The sequence below is a fragment of the Egretta garzetta genome, unplaced genomic scaffold (genome assembly GCF_000687185.1).
Source record: "Egretta garzetta isolate BGI_Z169 unplaced genomic scaffold, ASM68718v1 scaffold243, whole genome shotgun sequence".
In the NCBI taxonomy this organism is placed as follows: domain Eukaryota; kingdom Metazoa; phylum Chordata; class Aves; order Pelecaniformes; family Ardeidae; genus Egretta; species Egretta garzetta.
The window spans coordinates 779,211-795,704 of NW_009259041.1; the positions used below are offsets into that span (position 1 = coordinate 779,211).

The following is a 16,494-nucleotide window of genomic DNA, read 5'->3' on the forward strand; positions in this document are numbered from 1 at the left end:
CTGCTGAGTGGGTAGTGGAGAGGCAGCTCTTACCCCAGCGTGCCGAAACCCAGCTGCTGAGTGTCCAGGGATGGGAGAAGGGAGGAGCAGAATTCCTGCCGTAGGTGCTGGGGTGGAGAGGGGGAGAGGAGGAGGCATGCCTGTGTGTGTGATCCAGCAAAACATGGATTGCAATGGTCTGAGCAGCAGATCAGCAATGGGAGTGGTGCAAAGCAGATTTGGCCCTGCTAGCTGCTGAAACCAAACTTTGCTGGTTTAACGAGTTGTCTGTTGTTGGAAGCGGTAATCCAGATCCCTCTCTCTGACTTTGCAGCTGATTTGGGCTTAAATCAAACGCTCTGCCTCGCGTGAATGAAAACAGAAGTAATGCATTAGAGGAATTAGGGAGCTAATGTTCAAACAGTGCTTTGAAGACAGAATAATCTACTGCTAAATATTCATAGAAAAAAGAGGTAGGAAGCACCTGAAGAGGTCATCTTGTTTATTTTTTCTGCTCTAAGGCAAGATGGACTCAACTTAAACGCACTTTTGTAGCGTTCTCTTAACCTTTAGCAGTAAGTACTCAATATCCTCCGTGGTAATTTAGTGTGGCGTTTAACTAGCCTGACTATTACGTTAAATTTTTTTACTTTTATCAAACAATAGAAATCTGCAAATACATACCTTATCCAACAGCCTAGAACAACTCTCCCATCAGCTGAAATCAGCCACTTATGGTGTCAGCTATATGCTTGGAGGATTGCATGTATGTAATACCGCAAGAGGGAATGGATAAAAATAAAACTGAGGAATTGCAAAAGTTTCTTATAATAGCACATTGGAAGGAAGCACTTGTGTTTTGAATTATGTTGGTTTTACTGAAAGCCTCTTGAAATTGTTTTTTAAAAGGTGAAAGGTTAGGTTTTTATCAAGAGCAGAACTTCAGACTTCTCTAAGTTTGTGTTCATTACCATTGCCTTCGATTTTTATAGCGCTGTTTTATAGAAGTGGAGGAGAGTTCCCATATCTTTTGGCTAAATAACTTGAGTATTAAACTTAAAGTCTAAGACTTCTGATCGTGGCCTGTAGTTTAGCTATAACTTCATTCATAATTTGTTGCTTGTACATAATGATAGAAGTTTTTATGCTTTAATAACAGCATCTTTACAGCTGTGATGTGCTGAAATAATTGTGTTGTGTATGTAATGCTGTGGATTATGTAGTCAATTATGTTTCATCTTTAAAGTGTTGACGTTTCCTTTGTATTATGAGTATTGGGTTTTGTTCAAAGCTGATCTAGTGTCCAAAAAAACATTGTATAAATCTCTTAATGCGGTGTTCCCCCTCCTTCCCTGGTGCTTGTTGGGGTAATGTTTTATAGGCAAAGTCTTCTGTGCTGTCTTGTTGACAGACCAAGGCTGGAAGTGAGTCTCAATGGGATGCATACGTTGAAGTGACTCCTTCCGGACGGCGTTTGGCACGTGTAGCGATGGCAGCACATGCCAGCCTGGCTCTTCCCAAGCCCTGTTCCCACTGACTGTTTTTTCTCATGGAATTGTTCAAAACATCAAGAACCAAAGGCTTGTGTGTCGTAACCCCAGATCCTTGTGTGCTATGGCTTGTGTCTTCCCTTTTGCTTCGCTAGGGCCAGGCAGAAATCTTCTTAGTGGTTCTTCTGTCTGCCACGGTCCCTTTGGGACCTCTATAGCATTATTTCAAACATGGTTTGTTCAGCTTTTGCCACTGGTGGCAACTACTGATTCATCATGGGGTCAGGAATGTGCTGTGGAGACGGGGTTTGCCTACAGTTTTGATGGGACTTGTAACTGGGGTGCCTCGTTCCATAGCTAGGAAACCTTCTGTAGAGCATGGCACGCTAGTTGTGCGCCCATCTAAGATTCTGTTCCTGGTGGCCACGTGGAGACCTTCTTCACGTGCTCTCGTTGCTGTGTCAGAAGCCAGGTGAGTTCCCTTGGGACATCTGAATAGGTCTTACTGCTGTCCTGATCAAAGCTGGAGCTGTGATGAACCGCGGGTACAACACAACGTCCGTGGCACTGGTTTGGAAGAAATACTTGTCTGTTTGCAGTGCCAGCTCTACTGCCAAAATGACTCAAGTTCCCGCATTGCATTATTGGTTTAAAAATTTTACATACTTGAGCAGGCAAGGCCTGAATATTAAGGTAGAAGAGGAAACCATTGATCTCAAAATCAGTTAAGACCTATTTTTACGCCACCACTGCCACCCCCCCAAAGCAAGCAAAAGTAATTGGCTGTGGTTCTGGCACCTTTGTATTTCCAGCTGTGCTGTGCCCTTGTGCTGCTTGGCCTTTGCCTAGCAAACGTGTAGTTTGGACCTGTAATTGAAATAAATTTGATCTTATTTCATGAAAGGCGACTCGGGTGAGAATATCTGTGTTGACTTGAGTAAATCTTGAAACATAGAAAATGTACAGTGAATCAAGGCATGACACCTCTGTGGAAGCAACGTTAGACCATTAACGTGACTTCTCAAAGGTTTGGTTTAAAATAAGATGGCATAGGGCGTACTGTCAGGCAAAACAGACGCTGTTGGTCTGCAGCACAGAGACAACCTTTCAGTACGGCTTCAACCATTGCGATTGCTGCCGAGGCCAAAGATTGCAGCCGCAGCCCACTTCAGGCTTGGTGTATATTCTGCATTTGATGTCCTGCTGCTCCCTCAAGACAGTACAGCAAATTGCTCTAATTGACATAATGAGAGCAGCATCTCGCAAAGGGTGCAGGTATGGGGCTTTCTCTCGTGCATCGGAGACTCGGAAATGTGTTACTAACTAAATTCATATAAAACCATGTTTGTTCTTCTTGTGAAACTAGTTCTTGGTTGCTAGATTGTTCCTTCTGATTCTGGCAGGATCAGGTGTCTGGCGCTTATTGCTACACAGAGCTCATTCTTTAGATATGCAACTGTGGCCCTGCACATTTTACTTTTAAATCAAAGGACAGGCTCCCAAAACAGAATGCTACAGTTCTGGGAGTTAGTGCATAGACTGGAAGTATCACAGGACGCTGGGATTAGTATTTATTCTAAATAGTCACTTTTCAGCTCTGTCGATCTATTTTTAATTTTTCAGACTTCCAGAGTTTTTGCTAGGTGCTGCAGCATTGGGTTTTATTCTTTGCTAGTAAAGACGGTATATTTAAAAAAAAAAAAAAAAAAAAAAAAAATTCAACCTGCATTGCTTGTATTCTCCTTTTCTATAACACTACTTCTGAATAATTAACATGCGAGTTTTGTGGGACATACAAATATCTCAAGGGTGGGGGTCACGAGGACGGAGCCGGACTCTTCCCAGTGGTGCCCAGCGCCAGGACAAGGGGCAATGGGCACAAACTGGAGCACAAGAGGTTCCAGTGGAATATAAGGAAGAACTTGTTGACTTTGAGGGTGCCCGAGCCCTGGCCCAGGCTGCCCAGGGGGGCTGTGGAGTCTCCTTCTCTGGAGATCTTCAACCCCCACCTGGACGCTGTCCTGTGCCCCCTGCTCTGGGTGAGCCTGCTTGGGCAGGGGGGTGGCACTGGGGGAGCTCCCGAGGGCCCTGCCAACCCCTGGCAGCCTGGGATCCTGCGATAATGGATGTTGTAAAACCAACAGCATCTTTAGAAGAGTTGGGGGGGAGGTTGGGGGTGTGGGGGTCTCCTAAACATTGTCGATGTGGAGGTGTTAAATCTGTATTTGTATGGTGATAGAATCTGGCAGGGGGAATTTGGTTTGCAGTGGCAGTTTTCAGAAACGTTTGTGTATTGTCTTTATTTGTAGCTATAATCTAAGGATGTTGAGGCAAAACGATTGCCTGAGCTAGCCTCCATCCTACTTCAGATTTAGCTGTCTTTTTAAGAGGTTTGGATGGAATGTGCTTCTTCTGCCATGTAATACAATGCTGCGTAAAGCAGGTTCTTTCCCATAACCCAGGTCATGGGAATGTGACTGTACAATAGGCAAAGAACCTGGCATTTCTGCCATCAGCAGGGTCTGTGGTACTTGATGATATTGCTGAATTAGTGCCTCCTTCACCGAGAGCCTCAAGGCTTTTCAGCACTTCCCTCTGGCATTTGCCATTTGCATATCCCGTCAGATATTTGGATAAATTTCACTTGGATCTGCTCTCCACCCACCTGACTTTGGTTGACTTCTTAGTCAAGGCCAGCTTGGGAGTAACTCAAAAGTAGGCACGTCGGAAGCCGTGACATGACCCTCGCTGGTTGTCGGAGGTTGTCCTCCGCTTCCCGTTCCCAAGCTCGCTTGGCGAGGGCACCAGCAATGCCTGGGAATGTCCTGTGGCTGTGGCTGGCAGCTGCTGGGCTGTTCCTGGCCCTTGGCTTTCCAGCTGAAGAGCTCTGGGTACCTACTCTGGGTGGAACTGCAAGATCAGAGATCTTGGATTTATTCATGATTATACTGTAGATCGTGTTTTCAATAGCAAGGTCTTGCTCAAGTGTGCAGATTGTAGGCATCCAGGGTGAGACAGCTTCATTTGACTGCTTCCCCCTTCCCATGGCATTAAAGAAAGAGCACAAACAAGCATCTGTTTTTAAAAAAAAAAAAAAAAAGCCCCGACCATAGACACTAGATGTGTCTTCGTGCTGGTTCTGTGCTCCTATGAAGTGAAGCTCTTAAGCGTTTGTCAGCTGCCACAGGATTTTTTAAGTTTAATGTTTGTAAAAGGTGTTCCGCTCCGGTGAGCGGAAAAGCTCTAATGGCGAAGTGTTGATGTCGCAGCTCTCGAGATGTGCCTGCCAATCTGCTCTGGAATCACCTCCAGACATTTTGTGCGTAGGACCTGAGCTCTTTGGCCTTCGGTTTCTTTTTCCCTTAGTCTAGAAGCAAAACATTTGCCCTCGTGGAGCTGTATTCCAGGCTGTGGGGACTGGATTGGCTGCTGTGAAGCAGGTGTAGCCCAGCCTCTGTTCTTCTCACACCCTTACTTCTTGCTGTTTGTGGGTTTGGGCAGGGGTAGTTTGCTTGCCTGCTTCTATCGAATTCGGTAATGTGTCTCTGTTGTGGGTTAGTGCTGTTTGTGTGCATGAACCTCCTCATCTAGATTCTTCTGCAAGAGCATCCCTGAAGAGCATCTCTGCGTAGCCTGCTTTTTAGGTTGCAGGCTCCCGGGACTCGCGCCGGTAGCTTAGCTAATCCGAGGTCAGCGTAGCACCCCTGTTTGCTTTGATGCAGCATCAGGCGCGCCGGTGAGATGACGGCTTTCGTTAAGTGAGTGGTGTGCGGAGCAGAAGCGTGTCGAGCTTGCAAAGTACTTGCCCAGCTTCTGTATGGAGACGCAGCGTTGCTGGAATCGGCAAGTTCTCCCTGGTTGCGGTTACCCTTCGTGGCAACCAGGTGACTCAGGAGATGGACTTATAACTTCTATTATTCGGCAACAGGCTGGTGCTGGAGTAGCCAGTTCTCTTAAATCTTCTGAGAGACCGTACCCTGCGTTGTGAGCGCAACGTGGGGAGCACGGGGATCTTCAGAGCACCTCTGCCCTTCTGCACCGGCTTATGGAGGAAATCCTTAGAGGAGGAAAGGTGAAGTATAATGAAGCTCTAAAATTTCCCTGCAAACTGCATCTCAAAAAAGCCAAACAGGTTCAAAAAAGCCAAACAGGTTTCGACACTGGTGCTGTGAAATCAGAGGAACTGCCTCCCTGTTAGCTTTGGTGGACTTTGCTTCCGTTGTGCGCTTTGGTATGTTTGGGGTTTTTTTTTGTTGGCGCTACTCCCGCTATGAGGCATTCTTAAGTGAAGAGAACACAGCTTCCCCCTGGGTGACGGGACTTACCTAATTGCGCAGGAATGGTTTCATGAGTAAAGTTTGCCGCGCAGAGCCAGCGCTGTAGGTTTGCGTGACAGTTTGGGTTTTTCTCTTTTCCTTACAATCCTCCTCTAACGCTTACAGGCACCTTCAGCGCCACTTATCTGTCTATATTTTAATGGGAAGAAATTACTGTAGTGATGTTCTGAGCAGTTTTAACCTGCTTAGGCTTTTATTTTGGACTTTAGAGTGATTTCATTATGGAAGTTTTTCAGAAAAGCCGCTTATGGCAACACTTATACTTTATATTCTTACTCAGTTTCCTAACAATTGCCCTAAGCAGTCCCTTGGGTCGAGCGTCAGGCTGTTCATTTTGCGTTCTGAAATCAGTCTGATGTTTACCTTCAAGATAGGATTTCTTTTTTCTCTTAATCAACAGGACTCTTGAAATTATAGAGGACTGGAGTAAACCACTTCTAGCTCTTCCTGAAATTTGGATGAATACCATGGAGGCATATATTTAATGCAAGAAATCTGCTTTTTGCGTGCGGTAGGGGGTAAAGCGGTGGTGGAATTTTTTTCCTTTTTGCTCCTTTAGTTTTTTCCTTTTTTTTTTTTCTACCTGTTGTTTCTTAGGGTTACGTAGAGCATTATATTCTAGTACAGCACTTAAGTGGGTTGAATGCAAGTAATTTGTATTTTTAAATAAGGCCTTGAAAAGTGATTTGGCTTGTCTTCAAGATGAATTGCATCTCCAGTTGCAGAAAAGACCCCATTTAGTGTTGAAATATTGCCAGTACAGAGCAGATTTCAAGGATTAGCTTTTATTTATGTGCCCAAACTATTTTTTGTCTACGTTTGACAATGCGGATCAAGGGCGGGGGGAATCAAATGCCATTTTAAGACTCTCATTAGAATATTTATCTCTCTCTCTTTTTTTAGAAATACTTGGAATATCTCAGTTTGTAGGTGGATGGTATTTAATGCAGGTAGTTGCTGAAGAGTCATCAGGTAACTCGCCAGTCGCTTCTTTCCATAGGTTCCTTACGTGGAGATCTTCCTGTCTTGAACTCTTGCTTCGAGACTGAAAATACGATCTTCTGACCTCCTCTTTGCCACCCCCTCTCAAAATCCCTTTCGGCTCTTCCCACGCCTCCTGTGTCCCCTTCTCAGGTTGATGAAAGAAAAATACGGCTGTTCACCGAGTCTGCCTTGGAACGTGTAGGCTGCAGGAGGTAACAAACTAATTCTCTGCCTTGCATCTCTTTGATCTGTTAGTAAGTTGTTGGTTTTTTTTATGGGTCGTCGTTGCTTTGGAATAGTAGATTTTGAAAGTGCTGGCAGTCGGCCGCTGCCTCCCGCCGGCGTTGCGGTGTGTGGTGTACAGTGTTACTGTGCCTCCCCTCAGCTTGAGGAGGGACCAAAATAAACCTTTACACAACGGATCCAAAGCAAACAGGGATTGCGCCTGGCTGTGGCAGAGCTAAATCTACCCTTGTGTCTTTTTCCATGACATGGCGACGCACAAATAGCTGTTGAGTATCTTGAGAACTTTCCCTATAGAAAATGTAACACCCTTTCTCTCTTGCTGTAAGTTGAGACACAGAGACTGATTGTTTGTGCATGGTGTGTGCGTGTCATTCATGGAAACTTCAAAGCTGCTCCGGGTGACCCCGGGAGCGTTTAACGTCAGTAACTCGCTGGCTTCCGCTGCTTCGCTCGCTTGAGGAGTGAGCGGTGACTCTTCTGGCATTCACCAAGATGCTTTCAGCCCATGGGAAGCACCGAGTCCCGTCCTGCCAGGTTGTGTCTCAGCAGGTCCAGCGTGTGCTTTTGGCTCGTCTCCCTTGTCCTCCCAGGCTGCGATCCCTGTTGGGAATCCGGCCGGAGCCACGTGCTCCTGTGGCAGAGAGGAAGCCAGCAAGGGTGGTCTTGGTGTTCCGAGGGATTCCCAACTTGTGCATCTGACTTCATTTTAATATTAACTAGAGCTGTCTTCAGAGTTGCTTGCCAAAAAGGGACGACTTGATCTAGGAGTTTGTGGGGAGCAAAGAACTGTGTCAGCTGGAACGTGAAATGTGCCTGGACGGTGGCACGCGGGCTGGCACGTCTCGGTCACCCGAGGACGAGGTTGATCGTTGGTCAGGACGCACACCACCGTTCTTCACTGCAGCTCAGGATGGCTGTATGGGAATGTCTGACCCCAGCTATCATCCCTTTATTTCCTCCTTAGAAGTTCCTGATGACTACGGATAACGTACTGTAAATAAAACCGTTTGCAAAGATACAAGTCTTAATGAATGCCAGGCTTGCTTAACATCCTGCAGTTGCTGAATACTAAGTGACAGGCATCGGGCTTTTTAAAAATTGTTTCAATTAAAAGATTTGAATTTTAAATCTCACTTTGTGCTTTTGACATTCTGCATTATGCAGACTGTTAATTTCTCCTGTTGATTATACCCAAGGAGAAGAGGTATTATAAAAATAGTGTAAAGCCACAAAAAGTGACACCTTTCAAATAGGCACAGAAGCAACGGTTTCATTACACTTTTTAGAAATAATATCAGGCTGACATTGATGTCCTGGTTTCAACTTGAGGGGGGTTTACTGCCACATCCCACGCTGTTGTTGGCTGTAACAAGCAAGAGAAAAAATGATTTTATAATAGGCACACAGTGGAGTGTGAGCTGTGACCGGTCATCAGTTACGTTTTGTAACTCCTTGTGAAAAGGCAGAGCTCTAACAGGGGAATAAGGAGACTATTTTTGCTTTCAATTATTTTTTTTTTTTAATGTTCTTTTTCAATCTTTGGAAAAATAAATACAATTCAGAAAACCACTTCCAGAGGCTGTGAGTATCTCTGCATTGTTGCCGTGGGGCCTGGACTGGCATATCTTACTTCTGACAGTTTTCCAGAGCGATTAGCCGGGCTGGCCCCTTCCTGAATTCCTGGGGCTCAGAGGGAATCTCAGGAGCTTTTGACTCCTGCCTGCCTGCCTCCCTCCCTCCCTCCTTGCTAACACTTGGTTTTGTTTCTCCCAGCTGCCAGAATGTCCACGGATGGTGGCTTCGGCACAGCTAGCAACAGCGATGCCCAGCAAAGCCTCCAGTCCTTCTGGCCACGAGTCATGGAGGAGATCCGCAATCTCACCGTGGTGAGTGTCCTTATCGGTTGTGTTAGTTCCGAAGAACTGACAGTGCAAAATGCCTGCTAATGTCTGGTAGCAAGATAAACCTCAGCTTGAACGCGTTCCTGCTGCTTATGGGATCTTCTAGAATTGACTATTTACAGGCTGCAAGGTGGCCTAGAGAGCTGATAAATAATCACGCAGCCCAGCTTTTGACTGTTGGCTACAACTGTCAGAAGTGGAAGTAAAAGTGGAACGCAGCTGATTCGTAGCGTAATGAGATGTAACAGTCATACCTTCAGCTCTTCGTCGACTAAACAAGAAGACAGAGGTGATTCAAAGGTTCTTCTAACAGGCTGAATGATGACCGTGGCTGCTTTCTAGAGAACTGCAGCGGAATTACCTTCTGTTTGGAGGGGAAAGGGAACTGATTTTAAAATAGCTACAGATAAAAGTGAGGCTGCCATAAGCTGTTTTAGCTAATGGAAGATTGAGGGGTTTGAGAATGTACCTTGCATTGTACTTCATGGACTGTTTAACTACTGTTCAAATTCTGTAACGTAAAATGTGTGACCAGCATGCGAGGGAACCCTTCTCCGTGCCAAAGGACAGGCCACACCAGCACACACCAGGAGATGCTACTGTTCCAAATGCCACTCTTGGTCTTCCCCCCCTTCATAAATTCAAACACTTGGCTGTTGGCAGGCAGTTACAATTTTGTGAATGAATTTTGGGGTTTAGACTTTTGTACAGAACTATTATGCCCTCTTTCAGAACTGGCTCCTTTGACAACCCTGAAGTTTTGAAATTCACTTGAATGCCAAGTGCATCGTTATCACATGCTTTATTAATTGAAAGACATTTCATTAAAAAAATCACGCATACACTGAGAATTAGAATTGGACTAAGTAGCTGGGGTGGTTGGGTTTTTTTTCCATCCCTAAAAGAGATGTGCCTGAGAACAAGGGCATATAATAAAAATGACTTTTCAAGAGAGATTGATAGATTACTGTGATACAGTGGTCCTGAAAGCACACTCCTGTGCTTTTAATGTAACTGAAAACAAAAGAACTCCAGTCAAAGACGGGCTGTTCAAAGTGAAAACCCCAATCCCGTAGTCTGAAGATAAGCTGCTTTCTCAGCCTGTGTGCAGATAGTTGATTAAAGAAACAGATGTAGAAATTTGTATGCATAACCAGAATTAATTACTTTCCTCTTTCAGTGCAGTGAATTCTTGTGTTCAAGAGCTGTAGTTTGTCTTCATCTCCACATGAAAGGGGTTTATTCTGCAGCTTATCAAGTATGGGCAGCTTAATTTTTAACTGTCGTATGAATCTACTTATTGCATTGCAAACTAGCAAGTCATTGACAATTTAACTGAGGACAGCAAAGGGGAGTTGGAAAGGGAAAGGCATTGCTGCAAAACATTCCTATGCAGTGGTCCTCTGCGCGAACAAATCCTGAAATTTATTGTGCATCTTACTGAAAGTGCTCCCATGGATGTGGACGTAAGTAAACTTCAAGCTCATCTGCATGTACTGCATAGCAGAGGTCAGAGCAGCTGGCTGATGGAAAGCCTGCTTTGGTTGCCTGCTTTTCGGGGCTATCTCTGCCTGGGTTTGTGTGTTTGCCATGTGCCACCAGTAGCTAAAATTCAGAGGAGAAAAAAAACAAGGGAGCTGCTTTAGAAAAACAAAGCAGAGCTCCCTGTTGTCTGCCCCATGTAACAGAAAGGACTGTAGCCCAGTCTGGAGAAATAGGAAACAGGATGAGGCTGAAACTTGCATTTCAGCTCTACAGCGAGTTAGAAGAGGCCTGTGAAAAGATTGAGACCTAATTTGGAAAAAAGAAAAGAGGAAGAATTGGTGTCTAAAGTTTGTTCTGCTGGGTTGTAGCCAGTAGTGGTCATGCTTCCCTTCACCATGGTACTTGGGTATTAATTTTGATTTATGTGACGTTTGCCTGTCTGCCTTAAAGGAATAAAGGAGCTTAATTTGTTTCTGATTTCTCCCACTGTCTCTATTCGCTAAAGATTTTAACAGTGTTGTAACTATGCCTGTCTACTTGCAGTTCTGCTGTGGATAGAAGTTAATAACTTAGGACTGTTAAGAGTTTCACAAATTAGAAATTTTGTCCTCCTCTTTCTTTGAGGCTTGCTCAAAGCTCACGAGGCTCTTTAACAAGGAACGAGCTTTTAAAAAAGAATTAAAAAAAAAAAAAAAAAAGCAAAAAGCAAACCTTTGGGATATTTTTGTTAAGCCTAGCAACCCAGTAACTTGTTTGTGTGGCGGTTACTGGTCGAAGTGCCACCCTGAGCACATTGTGTGCTCAAGCACAGGTCCCAGCCCTGGCTGCCCCCTTCTCCCGTTGCCCTAAATCCTCCCAAAATGCCACGTTCACCAGTGGGATGCTCCCAGCCCTCGGCACTCCCTGCAAGGACACCCCCATACCCTAAATTAGTTCTGATTTGTAGCATGTTACTAGGAGCACCTCGTTCGCGTCTCTCTGCAGAATGAGGGCACAGAATGCTTTTTTTAATATGTAGGCATATAAAAAAAGTATATAAATATACATAAAATTTGTATATCTAAATTAAATAAAATGCCCCTTGCTGGAGTGCTGGCTGGACCACGCACAACCTCCATATTTTACTTCAGTAGAAAACAGCATTTTCAGCATTTTTTCCCCTCTTTTGTTTCACTAACACATCGTGCAGTGCCTTCTTCCCTGGAGAAATTAGTTTCCTTTTATTTTCTCTGACATTTTTGTTAAGAAGGGAAGATTTTTTTTTTTTTTTTTTTAGGAGCCCCTTGTGGATAGGGATTCTGCATTCCTGATGCGACGGTTCGTAGCCTCAGCCTTTCTCCCTTTTTAAGAGGCTCCTGGTAGCAACACACTGTGGATTTATTTATTTAATTTTTTTAAATTCCTCTTTCTATTTCAGAGGAGGGAGACCACTGTTCGCAGTGAAGCTCAGCAGTCTCCCTAACCCCGGGAGCTCTCTCTGGAGGGGATCTCCCCAAGGGACACGTCAGTCCCTCGGCTCGGGCAGGCGGTGGCTCGGTGGCGTCTCTGCTGCCGCTCCTCGCGCCGGGCCCGTGCGAGCGGCCGAGCCGAGCAGGATGAGTCAGTATGATGACAGCGCTTGCTCTTGGTCTCCTAAACCATCATTACACCACTTCGAGTCAGCACTTTCTTTGCTGGAAAATAGCGAGAAATCCTAAAAACAGGAATAGAAATTTTTTTTATTTTTTTTTTAACAAGATTCTTGCAAGGTTTTTACCACCAAAATTGGTATCGGGCAACAGGGAAGTACAAATAAAGCAAAGAAGGTTTCATCCCGCAGCCCCACGTAGCTCTTGTTTGCCTTCACTTTCTGTTGTGACTTTTTGTAGATTCCAGTGGTTTCTGGGTCCCGAGACGCCTAATTGAATTAGTTGCTCCAAATATAAATAGATGCAGAGATGTGTAGCATTAGAAACATTCTGTTCTGCAGAATGACTTCAGCTTTGAGGTGAAATACGAGATACAAGTGTCTGATGGAAGACTTGAGTAGAATCATATCAGCTGATGAGAATTCTCGGGCCTGAGGAGAAGCTGCCATACCTCAAAGAAAATAAGTTATTTTTATAAATCTGATTTTACCCAATTTAGTTCTAGACAATATGGGCTTGTTTTAACATTTCTTATCTTAACCTTTGGCTTCAGTTACGTATCAGTAAAGAGTCTCTCAAATGTGAATCTCTCTGCAGAAAGACTTCAGAGTTCAAGAACTCCCTCTGGCTCGTATTAAGAAGATAATGAAATTAGATGAAGATGTGAAGGTACGCTCATGGGGTTTTTCTTAAGTATTTATGATCCTTTTGATGGATATTGTAGCTATAATTCCTTGCAATTCATTACTTCTTGTTATCATTGTTTATTGTTATTTTTAAAGCACATTTTAACAGCTGCCTTGAATGCAGTATGAGTTGGCCTGGTACAATTAAACTGAGCTGGGAAAGCAAAATCATTTAGGATCTTTACTGAAGACTCTTTGCAGTTTTGCTTTCTTCTGGTAAATACTGGTCCCCTGTACAAGTCTGGATATTCCCTGGTTTTTCTAGTGCTTCACTGGTTCTCATGTTTCCTCCTTGTTTCTCTCAACTCTTCCTTTTACAAAGCTGTAGAGAGTTTAGTATGAAGAGTGATATCGCTTGAACGTGTGCTACGCTGTTTGAAGTTTTATGGAAAAAATAAGTCACAGTTTAGGTGGATAACACGGGCTCAATACCAGTATTTGAGCTGAACCCGTGACGTGCGACTGACGATAACACGTGAATTGACTGATGAGCGCTTACTGACATGAAAGGAAGGAGAAGGGAATCACCTGCAGGGTTTGACTCTTGCGCTGCTCCAGTCCTCCCTGGTTTTAAGCTGGAAAGCTGTCAGACGCTTAACTCCTAAGAGAAAAGAGAATGGTTTGCGCTTGCTGCTGCTTTTTTCTCAATGTGACACCATCCTTCTGTTAGGACAACCTTTAACATTTCAGTGAGATCCTGGAAAAGGTGTGTGTTGTCTTCCTATACAAGGGAGCTATTCATTCAGCCTGGAGAGGGAATGAACCCAGGCCTCTGAGCTCCCCGATCAGTGTCTGAACCGGATGAGTGCCAAAGTTTTGATGATGAAGGGGAAGATGAGATTTTTAGGGCAGGGTGAGGGGCAAGTCGCTGTCCTGCCTGCAACATTATTCAACAAGAAGACTGTACTAGGGAGTAAGCGTTAATGCCAAGCCAGCTAATAACGAAACTGCTTAATTTGAGTAAACCTTGAACTAGATACTTTTTAAGGAGAAGGAATTTGGTGAGGCGGAGTCTCTACTCAGGCCTCCAAACTTCCTTTGCAATTTCAGTGTTCATTTCAAATTATATAAATGTTATAACTGTAACGTAAGGGCCAGGCTTTAGAATGAGCCCTCAACCTGCCCTCTTCGGTTTCCGAATCGTTTACGCATGTGCCCAGGCACTGCCAGGAGAAGCTGCTGGCTGATGCCCTCTAGGTGAGTGGGCACTAATGCCATTTTTTTGCTGGCCCACCATAATCCAGCACAATACGGAGTTGACATCTGACTGGTCATGGAGGAAACAGACAAACTGTAGATGCCCAATACTCTTCAACACTGCATTTAACCTGAGGCTGGTAGCTCTGTGGACTGTCAGAGCCATCGATATGATGTGGAAATTCCCCAAACGTCACCGTTAAACAATGCAACCATTCAGATTCGGCTAACATCATAAAGTTACTCTGACCACCGCTTTACAGTGTTAGAGTACTAATGGTAAACATTTTACAATTGTTCTTAATTTCTTTTTTATTTAAATCCAGATGATTAGCGCAGAAGCTCCCGTGTTGTTCGCCAAGGCAGCTCAGATATTCATAACGGAATTGACTTTGCGAGCGTGGATACACACAGAAGATAACAAGCGGAGGACACTGCAGGTAACGGAGCTGCTCCTACCTAGCCTTCAGCTGCTTCATAAACTTGTTTCCAACTCTTTGTTTCCATAATATCAGGCATGTTTTGTAGACAGCAACTTTAGTACCTGTGCTTATCACTACAAACCTGTGTACAAAGCACGCTCCTCATTGTAACCATGCAACTGAAATGCTTTTTTTCTTAATTCGTTTAAAAAAAAAACAAACCAAAAACTAACAACAACAATAACCCCCCCAAAACCAAAACTGCAGCTGTCAGCTAATTGTGACCTGCTCTAACAACTCCAGATAGCTGTAGCTGTTGGACTTCTAACTGATTTGGTTTTCGGTAGCAGTTCTAACGTAAGCTTGTAGGTGTTGGTTTGTGTCAATAAATGTGTAGAGATGAAAACCGAAATACCCTCCTCCAGAACAGATTACTGTTTCTTCTGGACTGAGAGGCCTGCAATAATAGTCATTCTTTAGTGGTTCAAGAGTAAACTGTAACTCTTCAGGGTCTTTTTTGGTGGGGGGGGATGACGCATGACACGATGACGACGAGTGGCATTCACTTTTAGTCTTACACGTTGAACAGAACTACTTGAAACTGTAATAACCATCAGTTCGGGCCCTCAGATCAGAGGTGAGAGCTTGTGATATTTAGCACCGTGTCAGCTCTCCTGTACCCCGGCGCAGAGATTGCTGTAGTGGCAAGGAGACGCGTCTGATTTCAGGCCAAAGCTGTCCTGTTGAATGGGCATCCAGCCACTTAATCGCCACTGAACTGGGCTAATACTACTTGCTTTACCCAGGTTTTAACGCAGGTACTGGGGGAAGGATGTATCTGATAGACATTCCATAAGCAAGGTGCTTCCTAAGTACAAGTGCTGACTCGAGCATGTCCTGCTAACAGTTTTCAAGCTTGGATGGATCTGTTTATTTCAGAATCGTACTTGAATCCCCATCCTAATGTACAAGACCTTGAATTGACTCGGGTTTTGTTTCTGGCTGCCTTGCCTTCCACAGCAGCTGCCATCCTGGAACAGCTGCTCTCCGCATGGACAGTGCAGCTGGAGAAACGCGGTCTCTGCTTATCAAGTATTTAGGAAGAAAATTTCGAGTGGAGAGGTCTGAGTTATGGAAGTGTGTTCCTGAGGAAATTGGATTGAACCCAATTCTCAGCGTGGAGAATGAAATATGAGATACATCTGTTCAGTCGAAGTTTTCTTCCTGGTGAAGATACTTCTATAATACATGCTGCCTGCAGAACAAAAGAAACGCCTCTCTTGTGCTTTCGAAGTGATCGTTGTTTGGCAATTAAATGCCAAGACAGTGTAAGGTTTAGAAATGTCAACTAGCCTGAAATGAGGGGATTGCTAGACTTCTAAATTTTACCTACTCATTAGGCAGCGTGGGCATCCTTGTCTCAAATCTTTTTATATATATATGCTTTATGAATTTATATTCAGCTAATGAGAACGAGACTTTAAATAGCTTCTTGAGTTAGCCCTACTTTTTAAGATGGCTTGCAAGAATTTTAAAATGACTGAATACATTTTCCTTCCTTTTTTTTTTTTTTTAAGAAAGTCAGCTTTTTTAATCTTAGGGGTTGTTTCAAATCTTAAGCAAATACATTTAAGTGATGAATTATTGCTGAGTAACTCTTTCTTCAGGTCTTCAATGCTTTGACCTAATGCTACTCCTTGGATTTCTTTTTCAGGCAAGGTATAAAAGTTAAGTTATAAGCCCTTTTGAGAAGATACTTACCTTGCCAGTTTTTCGTAGAAGCCCGTTGGCTCTTGCACATCCCTTTTTCTGATACATGTTTGGCCAGTTTGCTGAGTATATGTTTTAGTCTTCATGCTTTCTGTTAACCATTGTGCCCTTCCACATGCTGAAGCTTGTTCTCAGTATCTCTTGGGATTCCCCTTCCCTGAATAAGATATTTTTTTTAATCCCATCCCCAACTCATAGATTCTGCATATGTAGCTACCAACGCATGGAGCAATCATCCTGGTCTTTCTGCAAAGCTTCTTTTCAGATATCTTTGGTATTTTAAAATTACTTTTAGAAGAATTCCCCTCTTTTAATGTGCTAAAAGGCTTATGGTGGTTGTCACGAGCCCTCTGTAGTGAATTACAGCGG

General features: G+C 44.0%; 1 protein-coding gene across 9 annotated transcripts in view; it reads left to right on the forward strand.

Moving 5' to 3' along the window:
- NFYC (nuclear transcription factor Y subunit gamma) overlaps positions 1-16,494 on the forward strand; it is a 32,317-nt gene that overhangs the window by 4,860 nt on the left and 10,963 nt on the right. For 6 of the 9 annotated variants that reach the window (XM_035890548.1, XM_035890549.1, XM_035890552.1 and 3 more), the window contains 4 exons: positions 6,807-7,002; positions 8,810-8,922; positions 12,648-12,719; positions 14,260-14,373. In XM_035890548.1, the coding sequence (XP_035746441.1) occupies positions 8,818-8,922; positions 12,648-12,719; positions 14,260-14,373 (291 nt within the window). In that variant the 5' untranslated portion in view covers positions 6,807-7,002; positions 8,810-8,817. Of the gene's footprint in view, positions 1-6,806; positions 7,003-8,809; positions 8,923-10,117; positions 10,404-12,647; positions 12,720-13,009; positions 14,154-14,259; positions 14,374-16,494 lie in introns of those variants that run through there. The other 3 variants (XM_035890553.1, XM_035890551.1, XM_035890555.1) reach the window with 3 other exon arrangements.